At 51.2% G+C, this 15,727-nt stretch overlaps 6 protein-coding genes across 6 annotated transcripts; 5 read left to right on the top strand and 1 right to left on the bottom strand.

The window, feature by feature from the left end:
- Nucleotides 1-214: 214 nt before the first annotated feature.
- On the top strand, nt 215-1,894 carry K489DRAFT_378783 (uncharacterized protein). The gene has a single exon (XM_033604488.1). The coding sequence runs from the start codon at nt 323-325 to the stop codon at nt 1,526-1,528; it is 1,206 nt and encodes a 401-aa protein (XP_033461409.1). The 5' UTR covers nt 215-322; the 3' UTR covers nt 1,529-1,894.
- A 540-nt stretch (nt 1,895-2,434) lies between these two features.
- On the top strand, nt 2,435-4,655 carry K489DRAFT_378781 (uncharacterized protein). Its single transcript, XM_033604487.1, has 3 exons — nt 2,435-2,782; nt 2,881-2,898; nt 2,982-4,655. Exons 1-3 carry the CDS (start codon nt 2,780-2,782, stop codon nt 4,299-4,301), a joined length of 1,341 nt encoding a protein of 446 aa, XP_033461408.1. The 5' UTR covers nt 2,435-2,779; the 3' UTR covers nt 4,302-4,655.
- Nucleotides 4,656-4,868: 213 nt separating this feature from the next.
- On the top strand, nt 4,869-7,927 carry K489DRAFT_378780 (DUF221-domain-containing protein). Its single transcript, XM_033604486.1, has one exon. It carries the CDS (start codon nt 5,049-5,051, stop codon nt 7,593-7,595), a length of 2,547 nt encoding a protein of 848 aa, XP_033461407.1. The 5' UTR covers nt 4,869-5,048; the 3' UTR covers nt 7,596-7,927.
- Nucleotides 7,832-8,664, bottom strand: K489DRAFT_387853 (putative 15-hydroxyprostaglandin dehydrogenase; the record flags this gene model as incomplete). Its single annotated transcript, XM_033606363.1, has 2 exons — nt 7,832-7,913; nt 7,952-8,664. The coding sequence occupies 2 exons, from the start codon at nt 8,662-8,664 to the stop codon at nt 7,832-7,834; spliced, it is 795 nt and encodes a 264-aa protein (XP_033461406.1).
- A 1,286-nt stretch (nt 8,665-9,950) lies between these two features.
- K489DRAFT_315879 (SNF2 family DNA-dependent ATPase domain-containing protein) lies at nt 9,951-13,829 on the top strand (the record flags this gene model as incomplete). Its single annotated transcript, XM_033601118.1, has 1 exon — nt 9,951-13,829. The coding sequence occupies one exon, from the start codon at nt 9,951-9,953 to the stop codon at nt 13,827-13,829; it is 3,879 nt and encodes a 1,292-aa protein (XP_033461405.1).
- A 723-nt stretch (nt 13,830-14,552) lies between these two features.
- K489DRAFT_181063 (uncharacterized protein) lies at nt 14,553-15,464 on the top strand. The gene is made up of 2 exons (XM_033599461.1): nt 14,553-15,117; nt 15,210-15,464. Exons 1-2 carry the CDS (start codon nt 14,680-14,682, stop codon nt 15,270-15,272), a joined length of 501 nt encoding a protein of 166 aa, XP_033461404.1. The 5' UTR covers nt 14,553-14,679; the 3' UTR covers nt 15,273-15,464.
- The last annotated feature ends 263 nt before the right edge of the window (nt 15,465-15,727 follow it).

The following is a 15,727-nucleotide window of genomic DNA, read 5'->3' as shown; positions in this document are numbered from 1 at the left end:
TTGGCAAGCTACTATCGACGTCAATAATATTTCGCGAAAAGTCGCAAATCTTCAAATCTCGAATAGGCAAGTGAATCTATGCCTGAGGCTTACTGCTGCAAAATTTCTGTCACGGGTCAAGTTCTCCCATGAGGCTCAAGGAGCGGGCCGTCGCGTACGAGATCTATTCTTAGGGGGCAGACACGGACTCCGTTTACCCATGTCTCGTCGTTGTCATTAATTCTCCTGGCTACATTCTTTGTGGCCGGTTGTCGCACAGTCCCGATAACTCGCGATAATTACAATCACCGAAGACCTCAACACGTTGCAAATATCACGGAAAATGCGCGCCTTTGCTCTTGTTGCACTCCTGGTAGTGCCGGTCGCACTCGCCCAGGTCACTGATGTGCCCGACCTAGCAACCGCAACCACGGCCACCGCGACTTTCGCAACGACCACCAACACAGCAGGAACAACAGGAACGACAGGAACAGGGACAACACGGACGACAGGCGGAACTACAGCAGCAACTACAGGTGCCACTACGGGTGCAGGAACCACAGCTCAAGCGACAAGCGTTACCGCCATCAACCCGGGTACTACATCTCAGACGACTTCCGCCGCAACAACTGGATCAACCACTGCCAATGCCGGAACGGGCACAACATTCCATCTCAGCGATCTTCCCACCATTCAAGGGGCTGGTATCCCGACTATCGTCGTCCCTTACACCGCCAATGCGCCATTCATGCAAAAGTCGTCCCTCCCAGAAGGAACTGTTTTCATTGCAGTAGGCGCCACTCTCGCCTTCCTTGGAGCCTGCGTGCTACTGTGGCGTGTCCTCGTGGCATGGAGTATCAACCGATCTGTGAAAAGAGCTGCAATGACCTCCGTCCGCGGGCCAGAAAAGTCCACAACATGGGGTAGCAGCACAAGACAAGCATACCAGAAGGAGTACGAGCCCGGCAACAGCATGTCTATGGACGCGCTGACAAGCTCCGGCAAGCCGATCAAGTCTTTCCGCGATCAAGATAACAACTCCCGCGGCTCAGGCGTGGTCCCTCCAGCTGGTCTTTTTTTCAGTCCTACAGCCAACGCTCAGCAGCGAAACAGTGCAGTAAATCCAGATGGAAATCGCGGCTCTTCATATCTCCCAGCCGGATACTATGCCTCTCCATCTGCTCAAGCTGCTGGCGGTGCTGGGACCACGCTGATCGGCAGCTCCCTCGCCCCTTACGCTCGCACAAATTCTATGAACAACACACCATCACCACCAGTATCGCCTGCCCTTCCACCAACATCTCAGCCTTACAACCGTTCGGCATCACGAGAAGGCGCTAGGGCTGGCCCTCGCGCACTGCAGTCTGGTCCCCGTATCCGTCAACCGTCTGCGACGCGCGGTCAGTCATCGAGCTTCTACAGACAATCTAGTGCATCAAACTTGACCGCAAGCAATCTCGCTAGCAGCGAACATCTTGCTGGTCAGCGAGCTCCTAGTGCTTTGCTAGATGACTTGTTTGATCAACACGGCACTGGACCGCAGCGGTAGACTCGGAAAGCCTGAGCGATTGCTTCATTTCCTTTACGACCTGTTTCCCAATTTCGACCATATCGTCGCCGATTATGCCTTATTTCTTGACACGACACTTTGTGGAAATACCGCCTTCTCCGTTTCCCGCCTTCTTCTGTTTCTCAGGTCGGGTTTTGGTGCAAATTGAAAGTTGGATAATTGCTTGATTGCATATGTTGGCGCATGTCTTAGAATAGGAGGAAGGGGTGTTTGTTTTACTGTACTACTTCTTATTTTTATTCTACAGTGCAGCGACCGAACAGGACAGTGATGCGCGATTTACGTACATAGGTGACAATACAACGACATCTGATTTGGTTCCACAAGCCACCGTTCCGAGTCCTGGGTTCATCTCGAGTCATCATTCTCTGCCTGCCTCGCCACCAATCCTAGCAGAGTGATCAATTCACGCTCTAGTGCCGTACCGTCTACCAGGAAATGATCATCGAGTGATCGAAGGCTGCGCAGAAGGATGCGCTACCCAGAGGGAGCCGATCGGAAACTCTGGCTGCCCAGGTGCTGTCGGCTGATGCTTCGGGTTACTGTGTCGCACATATGCAAGTGACACAAGCCACCATTTTCGCATCGAATATAGATATGTGTGGAGACAATCCGAAAGAATAGGTCATCACGACACCCGAGTTGTCGATGTACCATTCGACACTCTGTATATTTGATGGCGCGGAAGTAAGCGGGGGTGGTGGTGGGCACGCGACAAGAAGGAAGTCGTAGGAGAGACGAAAAGTCCCAGCCAACCATCATGCGACCAATCCGGATGAACTCATGACTCCTCGACCGTGGTTCCGACCTCCGCGGGTCTCGTCATGACCATTGCGCCGCGTAGCATTCTCCGGCCAACATGATGTATATTGTCCCATCATGACGGAAACCAACAAGATCGAAAGCCATGCCAGGGTGCCCAGACTGTTGTTGTTGTTGGGATTGTGATGAGATGAACACAGCGAGAAGTTGTTCCTCCGACTAGCGCGAAACCCCGAAAGGTTCACAAACGGCGCGTAATGTGTGAAATTTCGTCAATACTGTAGGAGCAACACCACATTCCTACGAAATCCTTTGCAAGCGCCCTTGTCCTCTTCTTATCTCGAGTCCGTCGGCTTCGCGTGATCATCACCTCCTGATTGGATTTCGGCTTGGGCACCCCGAATCAAGGAATTGTGTGGGAGGAATTCCGTTCACGCATTGCCTCGTGGAGGCGTCATCTGGGCAAACATGGTTGGTTGAATCCGCGCGCCCCTCATGTCGCGCATACGATACTTGACCTCGCCTACACGGAGACACATCTGAGCTGACTTCTTGTTTGTATCATGTAGGTGTCATTCAGTTGCGAGGTGAGGAAACATGCGCCCATTCGTTTCATCTCTGTGCGATCCCGGTGACTGACCCTGCTGTCCTCCTCTTGTTGCGCTTTCAGAACTGCGGCGACGTCTTAACAAAGAAGAAGCTTGATCCCCATCGTAACCAATGTCGCGGCGCATCATACACTTGCCTGGATTGTATGGTCCATTTCGAAGGCTTCGACTACCGTTCGCACACTTCCTGCATCAGTGAAGCGCAAAAATACCAGGGCCATCTGTACCGAGAGAAGGATAACAAAAAGGGCAAGAACGACAGGCGGAAATCTGTAGGTGGACAGGACAAGTCGCAAGATATGGTTTACAAAGGCGCATACGTCGAGGACGCGCGCGACGACGATGGTTCGCAAGCCGTCGCAATCGTGGATGTACCACCACGAGCGCCGACTCCACCAACTGCATACCAACAGGAGCCATTGCAGGAGGCTGTGAATGTCTTCGATTATCTGGTCGAAGATGCCACGCCAAACACTCATGGCCAGTACCGGGAGATTGAGGATGGTCGTTACGATTCTCAATATTCCAATGGCGAGGACGCACGATATTTGAACAAAGGCTATTCTTATGGAAACTCAGCAGTGACGCCTAGCAACCGGAAATACGACTCGTTTGCGCAATACGATGATTCACAACAATCGCAGGCATCAATGGCGCCGCCATCGTATGTCACTCCGGCACCAAAGGATCGAAATAAGGAGGGTCGCAGTGATAAGAAACGCAAGCGCGGAACGGTAGATGAGCTTGACCTCTCTACCTCGAAACGCCCAGTATCGCGGGACGAGAACATGCCGGATGCGCCCGCCGGCAGGACTCTTCACTCCGGTCTCACTGGCGGTCTCAGTCGTCTCATCACAAGTCCCGAATTTTATGAAGATCGCATTGACGCCGGACCGACACCCATCAGTCCCATCAAGCGCAGCAAGCGTGAAGGTGATTTTGAGAAAATCAATGGTCGCGACGATCGCCGGAAATCATCATACGGCACGCAAGCCAGCTCAATGGTCTCTGGCACTACGGCGTCCACTCGCTATCACGACGATGTTGGCCATCGCAAACGCAGCTCACGTCACCGCGACTCCGTCTCCTCCGCTGATGAACCGGGCTCTGTTCGGCGCTCATCTCATCGCAACTCATCTGTTCAACCTTCGAACAACAATGCACTGACCACATATTCTACGCGTGCGGAGCTTTTCATGAGCTTCATCACGAAAGGCCCTGACAGCGAACGGGGATTGTCAGTCAACAAAGTGCTGAAGCGATATCATCGGGAGCGAGAGACTCGAAACGGAGAGGAGAAGGAAGACGACGACAAGGAGCTTTTCAAGGGCCTGAGGTTGAGGAGGAACGAGAGAGGCGAGATTGTCCTTTTCGCTGCATAAGCAGGGTCAAACGGTTGTGTCTGAGCAGCACGGGGCATGTTGTGGTTCTTCGCAACTTCGTGCAGTACTCTCTTCTTTACGGCATGTTTTATTTTGATTCTGATTACTTATGGATGTGAATATGAAGGGGCGAGGACTTATGGCCGTGGGAGTCGATGTGGATATCGTTGTGGCATTTTGATTATTTCCTGGTTTCTCGACACGGTCTAGTCGATCATTGTTTGGTGGTTGTTCCATTGCTTTTCAGGTTTGCGCTGCGACGAGCGGGTTGCGAGCATGCGTGCGATTCATATTTGATCTTCTTGGTTCTTTGCTCTGACTTTTCCTCATAATGATCATTCTATCTAATCTGGGCTTTTATGAGTTTTTTTCGTCTCAACCTCGTTGTGGTCCTGCGACTATGAACAAATCGTGTTTTTATCGTTGATGACCCGGCTGCTTCACGTGCTCACGCGTTGGAAAGATCCTGCTGTTTTCAGACGCATGACGTCACGCCTCAGCCAACATCTCTGGTACTGAGCTCCAGTCATCTTGGCGCATTGGTGACAGCATCTAAGACATATTGTGCGGCGTGAAATGGACATCTTAAATTTCTGCGCAACAAAAGACACTCGATAGTTGAGAGACCGTACGGATCGATTGTGCAGCAGCCAACTAATAACCTTTCATCTATCGATGCAGCTGGTCACCTGTCCTGTGTGAAAACCTTCAGTCCCGGCCGCGAGGCGGCTCGCAAAAGTTCCCAAGATGTTCACCATCATGAAAGAAATCAGCACTGATCCGACTTCTGGTCGGAAGATCCTGGCAGCTTTCATCCCGACCTTCCTCATTGCTTTGGTATACTTCGGGATCTTCGTCCTGGTCCGGAACGTCTATCGCAAATTCTATGCGCCGCGAACCTTCCTCGGCACCATACCTGAGAAGCACCGGACACCAGTCTCGGGTTTGAAGGAGGGCTGGTGGTTCGCAGACTATAAGAACCTGTCCGATGCATTCGTGTTGAAGCACAATTCGCTAGATGCGTATCTTTACTTGCGCTTCCTGCGCAACATCATCTGGATCTGCTTCTTGACGGCCTGCGTGACGTTTCCAATCCTGATTCCTGTGAATATCACGGGAGGCGGAACTGCCAGTCAGCTGGACAAACTAACGTTTAGTAACATCAACAAGAACAGCCACATCTGGGCTCATGTTGTGGTGGGATGGTTTGTGTTTGTTGGCATTTTCCTGTTCATTGCGTGGGAGCGCCTGCAGCTCATCGGTACCCGTCAAGCTTGCTTTCTAAACGAGTCATACACATCAAGGCTATCGTCACGAACTGTGCTCTTTTTGAATGTTCCTCGGGAAGCCTTGGAGCCCTCGCAGCTGAAGGAGGTGTTTGGCGAAGAAGCCGAACGTTCATGGCCCGTCACGGATACCAAAGAGCTCGACGACTTGGTCGAGAAACGAAATGCGGTTGCCATGGATCTGGAGCGGGCCCAAATGGACATGATAGTCGCTGCAGTCAAGAGGAACAAGAACCTCTCGGGTCAGACCAGCAGTGCTAGTGTCGAAGAACAGTCTGTCGTGCCACAATCTCGTCGGCCAACTAAGAGGAGCCCGCCTGTTATTGGCACGAAGGTCGATCGTCTTGATGATGATCGCGAGCAGTTGAGAAATCTCGTGAATCGTGTCAAGTTGCTAAGAGCAGCGCCGGATGCTGACACTCCGGATCGTTCAGCGATATTCGTGTCATTCTCATCCCAACAAGCTGCGCATATTGCTTTCCAGACGATTACATTCCAACCCCGAGTTCCGCTCCAGGATCGCTACCTCGCAGTGCAACCCAAGGAGGTACTTTGGGGCAATCTCGCTAAGCCTGTGGCTGCACGAGTGTCGAAAGCCTCTCTGGCTTTGGCATTCGTGGTAGCCTTCACGATCTTCTTCACAATTCCCGTCGGTCTCATTGGTACACTCAGCAACGCAAAGGAATTGGCGAACCGCTACGAAATTTTCAGCTGGTTGAATCAACTACCACGGCCCATTCTCGATCTACTCACCGGTCTGGTGCCGCCAGCACTTACGAGTTCCTTCACCTCTTACGTTGTCAAGCTATTCCGGCATATTGCGAAGCTCTCGGGAGAGCCAACTACCCCACAGGCAGAGCTTAAGACTCAAAATTGGTTTTTTATGTTCCAGATCATCCAAGTCTTCATAGTCACCACGTTCTCTTCAGGTGTGGCGTCAGTGTTCGCCAAGGTCGCTCAGGACCCGAGTCAGACTCCCACTCTACTAGCCGCAAATCTCCCAAAAGCGTCAAACTTCTATTTGACATACATCATCCTTCAAGGAACCACAAACGCAGCCAATAATCTTTTGAACTATGAGGACCTTCTTGAGTATCTCTTCTATGAGTACTTCTGGGATAAGACACCTCGCGAGAAGTTCACTACTTTTGCACAGATGAAGGGCACCCCATGGGCTGCATGGTATCCCAAATTCGCCAACTTGTTCATCATTGCCATTGCATACTCTTGTATCGCACCCTTGGTCACTGGATTCGCAGCCATCGGCATATTCTTCTATTATCTCAGCTACCGCTATGGTCTTCTGTACGTCCGCCAAACCAAGATTGACACCAAGGGCGAGGCATACAAGCGCGCACTGCAACATCTGCCGGCTGGCTTGTACTTTGCTCAACTTTGTATGATTGGTCTGTTCAGTGCTCGAGGTGCCGTTGTGCAGACCGCCCTCATGATCACTCTGCTGGTCATCACCTCCGTTGCTAACCTGCTCCTTGACCGCATGCTCCGCCCTCTAGACCTCTATCTAGGCGTTGACAAGTGGCAGCGAGATGAAGTCCCTCTTCTTGCCGAAGAAGACGGCATCGATCACGATGACGAAGCTGCTCTCCACGCCGCCTCCCACGGTCGCCGACTCGGCATCAAACATCTTCCCAACCCTGCACCGCGATGGCTCTCCGATTTCTTCGACGGCATCATCTCCTCCGCACGAGAGCGCACCAAAGCGCTGCTGGATGATCCCTCGCCTTCAAGTTCGGATTCGGACGATGCTCCGAGTTTAAGTGAAGAAGACATCGAGAATGCCTACCGCAATCCTGTACTCACCTCCAAGACACCTAAGCTGTGGATCCCGCGGGACCCTCTGGGCATCTCGAAGGAGGAAATCCGTCAGAATGAAGAGGTTGATATTGCTACGACGGACGAAGGGGCGGAGGTCCGAGATAATGGAAGGTTGATCTGGAACCATCATTTTGACAAGGTTCCGATTTTTAGTCTGCCCAAAGTCTACTAGGGAAGGTAAAATTCAAGAGTTTGAGGTCCGATCTCGTGCTTTAAGTGCACGCATATATATCGATAATCCGAACAAGGCGTTACAAAAGAATGGACTTGGGACAGAATTGAAAGTTCGGATTTCTTGGTAATGGTTTTGATGAGCTTTAATGGCAACAATCAATTTTCAACATGAAATTTCCCGTGCGATATTGCAGCTAAACCTGTCTTTCGCGATCGAATATCTCCTTGATCGGCTTATGACTGTTCCTCAATATCATCTTCATTTGGTCTGACATCTCCGTATGGTAAGGAGCGCTTGGCAGGACTTCTTTCAAGTCTTCCTTCGTAATTCGCAACAAAGTCCCGCCAGGGTACTGGCTCTGCTCGATGGCATCTTTCATAGTTCTTGCCACCTCGTCCGCCGTGATAGCTCCTTCGGCTTGGAAAGAGAATTGGGCCGCGACATCTTTCGCTTCAGCTCCTGTCCACAACGGCGTATCGACGACTCCGGGCAACACAGCGACGATTTTGACATTCTCTTCTTCGTCTGCGGGGGCCATAGACTTGACGAAGCCGACGACGGCGTGTTTCGAGGCACAATACAATGCGGCTCCGTACGTGCCGTTGATTCCCGCCGTCGATGCTACGACCACGACGACACAAGGTTTATTCGCGCGGAGCGAAGTGCGCATGGCGATACGTGTGAGTTTGATGGGGTGTTCAGCGTTGATCTTCATCGTTCGGTAAAAGTCCGTTTCGGAGTCGTTGAAGAAATTGGACCATTTCGGCTCGAAAACGCCCGCGCCTGCTATGTAAATGTCTGGGATTGTGTCTTTGCCAAACGCAGATATTACGGCGGAGGGTAGAGCTTCGAGGTCTTCCCAGGACGCCACATCGCAATTTTGAAACGCGATCTTGCCCGGGTTCTTCTGGAGAATGGACTCGGCTTCTGGGCTGAGCTTGAGGTCTGCGATGAGACATTTGGCGCCAGAAGAGACTGCCAGAACAACGAATGCTAAGTTGATACCGGAGCCTCCGCCCGTAACTATGGCGACCTTGTCGCGGAGGGGGAATGCGCCGACAACCATGATTGCTCCGCTTGAATCGTGAGTGATCTTGATTCCTTGAACGGGTCCTTCGTCTGAGCAGGATTTTGTGACGATGAAGTTCGAGGCGATGTCAGCTCAGCTTGGAGGGTAGCTTATTATTATATATACGTGGTCTCGTGAGAGTAGACCTGCATCGTGTACTGTAAGTACACAATATTGGCACGCATATGTGGGGCTCGGATGCAACAGCTTCAGCCAGGCAGATGCATGTTGGCGAACGTACGATCTGCGCTGCGAAACACAACCATCATTTTGTGGTGCTGCTCATGGACTGCAATAATACCAACTTTGAAGTCAAGCATCATTTGTCGAAGGGTTCCGTGAGTCATAATGATCGATACTTTGGTCCATACTCGCATCTTTCACTTATCCTTCCTCAAGCAAGTGACATCACAGGCGCTTATCGATAGCAATGGGGATTGCAGCCTACAACATTCGCGCCATTGCCCGATTCGGCAATCTGTTGAGCGCCGAGGACATTTAGCACGCGACTAATGAAAGTCGCTTGTCTTTCAATCATCACATGCAACCATACCTTAACATATCATGTTCATTACCATAACATCCAATGAGATCACTCAAGAAAAACCACCGCATCGGATACACAAACCATCACTGCATCACAGATGGCGCCGCGTCGCGAATACTGCGCAGCTTCAGCCGTGTCCTCCGTCGTGAGATCAAGTGATGACAATTCCGTTCTGGTAGAAGCCGAATGCTTCAAGCCGGCGCAATGGTTCCTCAAGACCGGCAAGACCCATTTTGATGTCGCAAGAGATCCGCCACGAAAACGAAGGAAAATTGAGAGCAATGGTGACAGCCTCGAAAAGCACTCACCCTCAGAAGCGAAAGACCCGAATCCGCTGTTGTTCAAAGCGACGATCGACTTGCAATTCGACGATACAGCGAGTCATATAGCTGCGAGTAGCTTTGGTGAGCATGAGGCAATACAGGTGCATCTCGTCGCTGTCCGATCGATCGGACCTTGTACAGCAATGACTTTTGCGCTCTACCATGTCTCTGACAGTCCGCTCCTCACAGTAGAGGTCGCTGGAGTGCCCAACGACTTTCTTGAATTTCTTCGATCACCTGATTACTTAGCTTTCACTCCAGACGTTTGGGTTCCAGAAACTATAAGAGAGCAGAGCTCGACTCTCCTCCACTGCACCCTCACTCCTGGTGGCGATGCGAGCAATAGAACTATACGATTCGATGCTTCACTTTATTGGCGATCAGGGATGGTCCCGATTCTGAATCAATTTTTCATGGAGCCGACCCGGAAGAAGCAGCATTCATCAGATTACAGAAAGCTCGTTGCGGCATTCCCAAGCATAGATGAGAGCGCAGGCAAGCGCGATGAACCTTGGTCACCTCTCGATTTTTACGCTAGCCTTCCTGCCACACAAAAGAATAAGGAGCTCGAATTTCCGAGCACTAATATGCTCGAATCTTATTTATTTTCTTTCCAAAAGAGAGCCGTGACGTGGCTCTTACGCCGGGAAGGGAGAGAGTTCCGCGCAGGAATTATCTGCCCACTATCGGAGGCGGAGAAGCAGCACGAGGAGGTCCGCCTTGTGGACGAAGTTGTGGACCTCATCGGTCGACCGTCTTTTGTTAATACTCTCACCGCCAGCCTGTCGTCGGAACGGCCAGAGAAGTTCTCATATCACGTCTCAGGAGGGCTACTGGCAGAAGAAATGGGGCTGGGCAAAACTGTGGAAATTATAGCGCTAATTTCTCTTCATCGTCGGATCGATTTTGATGTGATGGTATCGCAAAACTCCGAGCAACCCCACGAACCAAGACCTTCGCAGGCAACACTCATCATTTGTCCAAATTCGATCCTTCAACAGTGGATTTCCGAGTTCGAGAAGCATGCTCCGAGTCTGCGTGTACTTCATTATCAGGGTGTCCCCAAGAATAATTATAAAGAAGAAACCGTGCAGCTTCTCAACGACATCACAACCGGATATGACGTAGTCTTGACTACGTACAAGACCCTCGGAAAAGAAATCTACTTCGCGACGGATCCGCCAGACAGGTCTCGAAGACGAGCTCGCCAGTATGTCCGGAAGAAGAGCCCACTTGTGCAGGTACAATGGTGGCGAGTGTGTCTGGACGAGGCACAAATGTTGGAGTCGGGTGTCACTAACGCTGCCCAAGTCGCCTGTCTCCTCCCTCGTGTCCACAGCTGGGCTGTGTCAGGAACTCCTTTGCGAAAGGATGTTCAAGACATATGTGGCTTGCTGATATTTCTGGATTTTCAATCTTTTCACGACGTCAGTCATCTCTCCCGTCACGTAGCTGTCAACCGTCCGCACGTCTTTGGCAAGATCTTCAGCAGAATCGGATTGCGACACACCAAAGCACTGGTGCGTGACGAGATGACCCTGCCTCCCCAGAAGCGTGTTGTGATCACCATGCCGTTCTCGGTATTTGAGCAGCAGAACTATTCAGAATTATTCGACATCATGTGCAAGGACATCGGATTGAGGACTGATGGATCGCCAGTCGCCGAGGATTGGGATCCAAATGATTCGGCAACCGTTGAGTCAATGCGATCATGGTTAGCAAGACTGCGGCAGACTTGTTTACACCCTCAAGTGGGGAATAAGAATCGTCGGGCGCTCGGGCGAAGCGCGGGTCCACTCCGAACAGTCGCCGAAGTTCTCGAGGTCATGATCGAGCAGAGTGAACTCAGCCTACGTCAGGAAGAGAGGAATGGCATTTCGGCGTCTTTGACGACGGCGCATATTCTCGGAAATAACAAAGCAGATTCTGAGCGTAGCATGAAAGCCCTTGAGATTTACGACACTTGCGTTTTGAAATGCAAGGAAATTGTGGCGGATGCTCGGGAAAAATTAGTGAATGCCAACAACGTGCAATCTGATGAAGATCCAGATTCGGAAGGCGCAAGCCAGCTCACTACTCTCAAAAATCATCTACGGGTTGCCCGACAATTGTTACATACTTGTTTGTTCTTTCTCGCCACTGCTCATTACCAAGTAAAGACTGATAAGGAGTTGACTACACCAAAATCGGGGCGCTTCAACGAACTTGAGAGGAAAGAGGTCGAATTGTATGAGGAGGCAAAAATTGTGAGACGTCTGATCCTTGAAGATGCAACCAGAAAATCAGAAGCTTTGATGAAAGAAATTAGGCAAAAAGAATGGGTTTCATTGCCTGAACTCACACATGTCGAGGAGATGGGAGGGATCGAGACCCAGACTGTGGTGGACAAGGCTGACGAGGTCTTGAATCTCATGCGTGAACAATCCGAAGTCATAACCAAGTGGAGGGCGAAGATGGTCGAGTTTCTCTTGAAGCCACTGGTTGACAAGGATGACGACACCGAGATGAATGGCGAAGAGTACGAAGAATCAACGAAGCAACAAGATGAACTCTACGCCTACTTTGACGCCTTCAAAGCTATCCAAGCCGATCTTGGCACAACCGTGACTGGCCAAGCTGCACCCCTTATAGATCATGAGGTCAAAACAACCGTTCGAGCGATCAAAAACTATCTAGATCCAAAACACCCGGAAGCTCTTAAACAGAACGTCCATGCACCTGAGTTGGCTTTGGAACTATATGGCGTTCGAAACAAGCTAAGAGCTCGCAAAGATCAGGTCACTTCTCTCAGAGATGTGATACAGAGAGCTCGCACACTCGAAGGGACATTGTCAGCGACAACACACACCGCTCGCGGCAATATGGAGCGAGAGATGGTGCAGAGTTTACTGAAGACGCTCCAAAATACGTTTCAGGCGTACGGTAAAACACTTACAGCACTCGACAAGGAGTCCGTTCTGTTCCACGATGCACAGAACCAGAGGATCGAGTTCTACCGCCAACTTCAGGAAATTTCCGATGAAGTTGCGCCATATAAAGACGAGTTGGACGAGGCACTTGATGAAGATGCTCTGCACGACGCGATCGATCAGGAACAAAAATCGGCCAATACGCTGGCGCAATTGAGGACCAAGAATCGATTTCTGTTACACTTGCGGGACGAGTCCAACGTCGAAGTTTCACAGAGGATTTGTGTCATTTGCCAATCCCCTTTTGAACTGGGCGTACTTACGGTGTGCGGTCATCAGTATTGTAAGGATTGCATCCAGCATTGGTTTCACCAATCACGGACTTGCCCTATTTGCAAACGTCGTCTGGCCAAAGTTGACGTTCACGACATTGTCTTTAAGCCACAAGACTTGAAGGCCCAAGAGGAGACGTCGAACGAGGAAACGTCAAATACAGAGACTTCCTCAAGTCCAGCAAAGACCGAAGCTCAACCTTCCTCTTTAGCTAAGGCTTCTTCTATATATGCCAACGCTGACGACAAGCTGATGGACGAGATCAAATCTGTTGATTTGCCAGTAAGTTATGGCACCAAAATCGACACTCTCGGTAGACATTTACTCCACATCCGCAACACGGATGCGGGCGTCAAGTCGGTAGTCTTCTCCCAATACCGAGAATTCCTCGACGTCCTCAGCACCGCATTTACACAATTCAAAATCGGCCACACGCGACTGGGAAATCCCCGCGCCGTCGAAACATTCAAGAACGATCCCTCTGTCGACTGCCTCCTCCTCGATGCTAAAACCGATTCATCAGGGCTGACGCTAACCGTTGCGACTCATGTTTTCATCTGCGAACCACTCGTCCACACCTCCGTCGAACTCCAGGCCATTGCACGTGTCCACCGCATTGGCCAGACACGGCCTACCACGGTTTGGATGTACCTCGTCTCCGACACGGTCGAAGAATCCATCTACGAACTGTCCGTAGCCCGACGTCTCGCCCACGTCCGCTCTCACGCCGCCGCGGTCAAAGCCGCAGAAGAAAAGGCACCATCAGATCCGACCACGGACGGCTCTACTGTATCTAACGAGACAATCATGGATGTCGCCAACGACGCCGAGCTGCAAAAGGCGCCGCGTGCAAAACTCCTCGCTGCGGGAAAAGCTGGCGGAGAACTTGTCGGGAGGGACGATCTATGGCAGTGTTTATTTGGAAATGTGAGCGGTTCTGCTGCGAAGGGGAACGCTGGCTTGACGACTTCTTCGCTGTTTCGCGATGAGATTAATCGGCATTTGAGAGCTGAGGCTGCCGAGGACCGGCGCCGGACGGGGTCCTCGTGACTATAGAAGATACGATACTTTATGAAGTTCATGGTGAATGCCGATGTTGCGTCAACGTGGGTTTGCTCTTTCCTGGCCTCATACCTATCTTGTGTATAAGTTGTTGGTTCCTATAGGTGAAGCATCATTCCCGGCCACTTTCGTGAAAGGTCAAGGACTTGTAATCCTATACTTGGTGTGGATGTTTTTCCCCTTGAAGAAACCACTCACAGGAAGGGACTCAGGCAGCGCCATCACACCGCATTCGCATTGCCCAGACAGTCAGCTACCCGGCATGGAGTCGCTCATTATGAAACGTGCGACGCGCGAAACCGTGACACGGCACGGTCTTTTCTCAACAATCCGTACAGACCTACTGTGGAATAACTTGAAGACCATGACGTTGGACAATGACAACATGCGAGTTCCATGTTAATCGACAACTCCGGCATCTATCCGTTCCGTCTCCATTATCACTGCTAGACACCAAATTCCGGGTTTCGCGTCCAGGTTGGAGAGGAGAGAAGATCCAGACCAAGAGTGGAACCGGTGATCGACACGCGCGGACTCCTCGTCGCGATGACTCTTGATGAGAACAACATGGTTTGATTTGCATTATTATTGGAATCGTTGAGGCGTTATCATTCAGTCCATCTTGAGCATCAAACTTGGAAAAGGACCACGTTCTGGAACCAGTTCAACCGAATATTCCAAATGGTGATCATCGTCGTAATACAACTTTGACAATAGATCTCATGTTCAGAACTTCGATATACCACGCTCATGTAGATAACAAGAGAAAGGCGGCGTCAATGTGGGAAAGGCCCCATGAATCGAGGTTTAAAGTGCGAGAAATCGATCTGATCTGGCGATGGAGTGGATTCGGAGCCGCTCCGATCTGCATTGCCTTTTGTTTGGGCCCCCGGATTTGCGAGCGCATCATAGAATTGCCTGCGCGATCTCAGACGCGATCGGAATCAACCAGGATGGGGCCTGTGCGTGCCGCGCCCTTGTGGCCCTCTTCCGTACCGCTTCCGTGCCTCAGGCGGAAATATGGCTGAACCCTATGTCTAGCATGACTCGAGGGCACTTTCTTTCCTTTCCTTCCCCAGCCCCGTCGCATGTACCGCATTTCGAATTCCCAGGCACAGCATCGGGCGATCGTCTCAGGCTAGCCCTGTCTGTGGGCTGCCTCGTCGAATGTATGACGAGTGTCATGTCGAACGCTGGTGATGACGATGAATTCGAAATGTCAAGCGGTATAGGGAGGTGTTTCTGGCACTATGCGATTATGCGCCTTGATTGTCCTGTACGTACGCTTCGGAGTACTCTCGGCGCGAAGAGAAAGAGGACTACCGTAATAATACCAGGGTACTGACTGGTGCTTGTTCCCGGCAGCAGCATGTTCCGAAGGAAATCCTCTTGCTCTTTCTTCGCCGGCGACTGCTAATTTTATTCCAATAAGGTAAGGTATCGGGGTGTGGTGGACCCTGAGGAGTTCTAGACTGGCGAACCATGGCCTGCGACTTTACCCAAAACATAGGGAGATCGGCGGATTTCATGTCACGACAGGACGTCGTGCCCTCGGAGAGAAGTCCAGACGTCAAGATGAGCCTCGCCGCGCCGGGCCTCATGTCTTTCAACCGAAGTGCTCAGCGTTTCGTGGCAGGCAGGAGGAGACGAGACCGGGGTCGCTTGGTGAGGTACGGATGCAGACGGAGGCGTTATATTCTTAGCTCTTGTGGCAAAGCCACATCGTGAGGGAGCAGGACCTGCTGGCAAGATCGAGAGATTTGTGTGAGCGACAGGGCTTGCGGGAAGTGGGATTATTACTCGATCATAAGCACAATGAGAATGTTAGCCGGTGCGGAACGTGGTCTAGATTGCGCGGGCCTGCTTGGACCGCAATGGAGATTAGA

This window comes from Dissoconium aciculare, assembly GCF_010015565.1.
Source record: "Dissoconium aciculare CBS 342.82 unplaced genomic scaffold K489scaffold_4, whole genome shotgun sequence".
In the NCBI taxonomy this organism is placed as follows: domain Eukaryota; kingdom Fungi; phylum Ascomycota; class Dothideomycetes; order Mycosphaerellales; family Dissoconiaceae; genus Dissoconium; species Dissoconium aciculare.
This window is presented reverse-complemented; position numbering and strand designations above follow the sequence as displayed.